We start from the raw sequence: 4,702 nt of genomic DNA, 5'->3' as shown, positions 1-4,702 counted from the left end.
CAATCAACTTATAAAAAATGATAATTAACAAAAAGTCAAAATTATTTGGGTTAATTTTTATTGTTTTGGTAGTTAAGAGTATATAATAGTAGTCTATAATGTAACTATGAATAGAGCTCGTTTGAGGAGGTGGGTTTTAACTGGGTTTTCTCCTAAAAATCTTTAAAAATTTGGTTTTTTAAATTTTAAGACTAATTTTTCCTTGAGTTGAGAATATGGATGACAATGGGGTGGTTCGGGGCGGGGAATGCATTTATCATCCCGCCCCGTTCGGTTTTTTTCGATTTCAGAAAATTTCACGGGGCACCGTTAATATATTTTTTTTAAATAAATAAAATTATACAATAAAATTATATAAACGATTTTTTTAAAATAATATATAATGTAATATATTAAAATTTTATATTATTATAAAGAAATAAGTTACCATTCTTATAAAATATAGTGAATAAATAAATATATTAGTGATTTAATATATTTTATTATGTTTATGGTGTTCGGGGTAAAATCAGGACGGGGCGGGATGGGGGACACAAATACCATCCCCTCCCCATCCCCATTCATTTTCGGGAAAAACCGTCTCAAACGGGGCAATTCAATTCGGTTTTTGCGGGACGGTTTCAAATTGTCATTCTTAGTTGAGAGGATAGGGTGAATGTGAAAGAATTGTGGATTGGAGAGAAAAATGATAAAGTAACTTAGAGAAAAGGTGATAGTTTTGATATTTAAATTAATAAAATTGATGATTAGATGGTTGATTATATGCTTGGGTTTTTTATCCCAAAACCCAAACATCAAACAACCCCCATAGACTTATAAAAGAAAATGACTAATTATGCTTTGCTAAAACCCCCCATAGACTTATAAAAGAAAATGACTAATCAAGCCGAGTATGCTCAGCTAAAATGGGGACACAATTAATAAGAGATATTTTTATTGCATTTATTAAGGGGTGGGGGCATCATGCAACAACCTCTCTGGAGCAGCTCAAGTCAGTGAAGAAGATATATTCAGTGGGCACTATCAAGCTCCTCTACCTCCCCTAGCTAATTAATATAAAAAAGGGTAGGTGAGAGTAATTTAATGATTCATCTAAGTAGATGATATTTAATTCGATTTTGAAAACATATTCAAATAATTTGTGTGTCCTACAATATATGTAGTAAATTAACCTTTTGTACTTTAGATGAACTATATTAGCAAAGTAAGCAACCTATCTAGGGCATCAACAACAACAACAAAGAGATTTGAAACCAGGTGATTCCTGTTGTGGGGATACCATCAAAATTCAAGAACCAAACATATTTGAATGTTAATTACAACCTGAATCATAAGATTGATATAGTTAGTTGTCCATTCTTTGAAACAATCTGAATGTTGATGAGATTTTGGTATGTAAGCAAAAGCAATTCGATGAAACAAGATTTGGATCATTTGGCATTAATCAAATCTTTTTCTAAGTAAGTCTTGACTCTTCTTGACTATAATGAATAGCCTAAATTTATGTTTTTCATGAGAATTTACTCCATTGTTTTTTCAATGGTGCTCCACTGCTCCTCCAACGAGTGCATAATTCGTTTACTATAAACAAGAACTAGATAGGACTATCCATCCATACAATGTATTAATTACTCTTAACGTTAAAATCAATACACCACCGACTGACACATTTTTTGAAAAACAAAAAAAGCTTGATACCCTAAAACCAGCCTCATCATGAAACACCTCCCAATTAAAGTAGATCACCACAGTCCATTAATGGCCCCTTCAATTTTCCATGCAAGGAGAACCAATCTACACTTGCTTAAGGACCATAACAGTGTTAGTAATAACTTCCGGACAACCACCGACTTTATTAGCCAAAATGGTCCAAGTTTTCCTTCCTTGATATTTCAAGAACCTGGAGAAGACAAGATCCTCTAACTCCCTCACCCAGAAAAAAAAATGGGTGAAATTCTTTCTTGTTTTCTGTTCATGATCATCATTCTATCTTTGAATATCAATATCGTTTTCACATCATCAAGCAATAATGATCAATTGCAGACAAAGACTTACATCGTCCAAATGGAAAAATCAGCCATGCCAGCCCAAACATTCATTCACCACAAAGAATGGTATGCCTCAACAATCAAATCAGTGATCATCAACCACGATTCAGAAGCTGAAAACAGGGTAATCTACACTTACGACACCGCTTTCCATGGCGTCGCTGCTCGTCTAACCGAACAAGAAGCAGAAAGACTTAACAGTCAACACGGGGTTATCTCAATATTCCCTGAAACCATATATCAACTCCATACCACCAGAAGTCCTACCTTCCTTGGTCTAGAAAAAACAGAGCATGCCACAGGTAACAATGTCTGGCCCGAAAACCTAGGAAATCACGATCAAGTCATAATCGGCGTTCTAGACACCGGTATATGGCCAGAAAGCCCGAGTTTCAACGACACCGGAATGAAACCGGTTCCATCTTCCTGGAAAGGAGCGTGCGAGACAGGCCGAGCCTTCGAAACCCATCATTGTAACAAAAAAATAATCGGCGCAAGAGTATTCTACCACGGTTACGAAGCTTCTTACGGGAAAATCAACGAGCAAGATGAATACAAATCACCCAGAGATCAAGACGGTCACGGAACCCACACGGCAGCAACTGCTGCCGGCTCCCCCGTAAGCGGCGCGAACCTCTTGGGCTACGCAGCCGGAACCGCTCGCGGAATGGCTCCACACGCGAGGCTCGCTGCCTACAAAGTCTGTTGGACCGGCGGTTGTTTCAGTTCCGACATAATTTTTGCAGTGGATCGAGCCGTGGCAGACGGCGTAAACGTTCTATCGATTTCGTTGGGAGGCGGCGTGTCGGCTTATTACCGAGACAGTTTATCGATAGCGGCATTCGGCGCGATGGAAAAAGGAGTTTTTGTATCGTGTTCGGCTGGAAACGGCGGGCCTAACCCGATAAGCCTTACGAACGTATCGCCCTGGATAGCTACGGTCGGAGCTAGCACCATGGATCGGGACTTTCCGGCGACTGTAAAGCTCGGGACGGGTAAAACCACGGCCGGGGTATCGCTTTACAAAGGAAGGATAAACTTGTCCACAACAAAACAATATCCTCTTGTTTATAAAGGAAGCAACGCCAGCAGCCCGGATCCAACCTCGTTGTGTCTAGACGGAACGTTGGATCGACGCTCGGTCGCGGGCAAGATCGTGATATGCGACCGAGGAATCAGCCCGAGGGTTCAAAAAGGACAGGTTGTGAAAGACGCCGGAGGCGTCGGCATGATACTGTCTAACACCGAGGCCAACGGAGAGGAGCTTGTCGGAGACTGTCATCTAATCCCGACCGTCGCCATCGGGGAAAAAGAAGGAATAGAGATCAAACGATACGCTTTAACAAACCGAAACGCAACCGCCACCCTGGCGTTCCTCGGGACTAAACTCGGTATACGACCGTCGCCGGTGGTGGCGGCGTTTTCATCGAGAGGGCCCAATCTCCTGACGCTTGAGATCATGAAACCGGATATTATAGCGCCGGGAGTGAACATTCTCGCCGCTTGGACCGGAGATGCAGGACCGTCGGGTTTGCCGACAGATCGTAGAAGATTGAAGTTCAACATACTCTCCGGCACTTCCATGTCGTGTCCCCACGTTAGCGGTATCGCCGCGTTACTAAAAGGCAGCCATCCCGATTGGAGTCCGGCCGCGATTAAATCCGCTTTAATGACAACCGCATACGTCCACGATAACACCCAAAACCCATTGAAAGACGCTTCGACAGACGGACCATCCGATCCTTACGTTCACGGTTCGGGACACGTGAACCCGGTTAAAGCACTCGACCCCGGTTTAGTTTACGACATTTCACCGCAGGATTACTTGGAGTTCTTGTGCGCACAGAAACTAACCCCGGGACAGTTAAAAGTTTTTGCGAAATTCTCAAACCGAACCTGCCGACACTCACTTGCGAATCCAGGAGATTTGAACTATCCAGCTTTGTCTGTTGTGTTCTCGGAGGATAGTAGAGTTTCAGAAGTGACACTTCATAGGACTGTCACTAATGTCGGCCCGGCTGTTTCGCACTACCACGTTGAGGTTTCGCAATTGAAAGGTGTGGTCATTGATGTTGAGCCAAGAACGCTGAATTTCACCAGGAAGTACGAGAAAATAGCTTATAAGATCAGATTTACAACGAAATTGCGACAAGTAGGTCCACAATTTGGAGATTTGATCTGGAAGGATAATTTACACTTTGTAAGAAGCCCCGTCATAATCACATGGCTATCACCAATATGAACCAACAATTAATGATGTCCTAATAATCAATCAAACCTCACCATTTATATTATGGCTCACTTGTTTTTATCACATGTAGGGGTGAGCAATCTAAATTTTAATGCATTTTATTATGATTTATGAAATGTCTTATTTTTTTTTTTGTTCAACTTCAAATTATATTACATTACATCATTCAACAAAACGTTTACAATGTGTTACAATCGGAACTTCCAATCCAATTCTCTTAACCAAAGAATTAATGTTGAATATATGTTTTACTACTAAATTGAATTGTCCAATAAATCTATTCACTATGGGTAAGGCCAAGAAACAGTAACAGTCAACAAAGGCCTGATCATGTTTCATTGGGTTCAAAGTCATCATCATTAACATTTTGTTAGATTCAAATTTCAAACATTGGAATTAGACT

At 40.6% G+C, this 4,702-nt stretch overlaps 1 protein-coding gene across 1 annotated transcript; it reads left to right on the top strand.

Annotated features, from left to right (window-relative positions):
* Window positions 1–1,801: 1,801 nt before the first annotated feature.
* On the top strand, window positions 1,802–4,439 carry LOC124928193 (subtilisin-like protease SBT1.3). The gene has a single exon (XM_047468722.1). It carries the CDS (start codon window positions 1,945–1,947, stop codon window positions 4,288–4,290), a length of 2,346 nt encoding a protein of 781 aa, XP_047324678.1. The 5' UTR covers window positions 1,802–1,944; the 3' UTR covers window positions 4,291–4,439.
* The last annotated feature ends 263 nt before the right edge of the window (window positions 4,440–4,702 follow it).

Source organism: Impatiens glandulifera, chromosome 2 (genome assembly GCF_907164915.1).
Source record: "Impatiens glandulifera chromosome 2, dImpGla2.1, whole genome shotgun sequence".
Lineage (NCBI taxonomy): Eukaryota > Viridiplantae > Streptophyta > Magnoliopsida > Ericales > Balsaminaceae > Impatiens > Impatiens glandulifera.
This window is presented reverse-complemented; position numbering and strand designations above follow the sequence as displayed.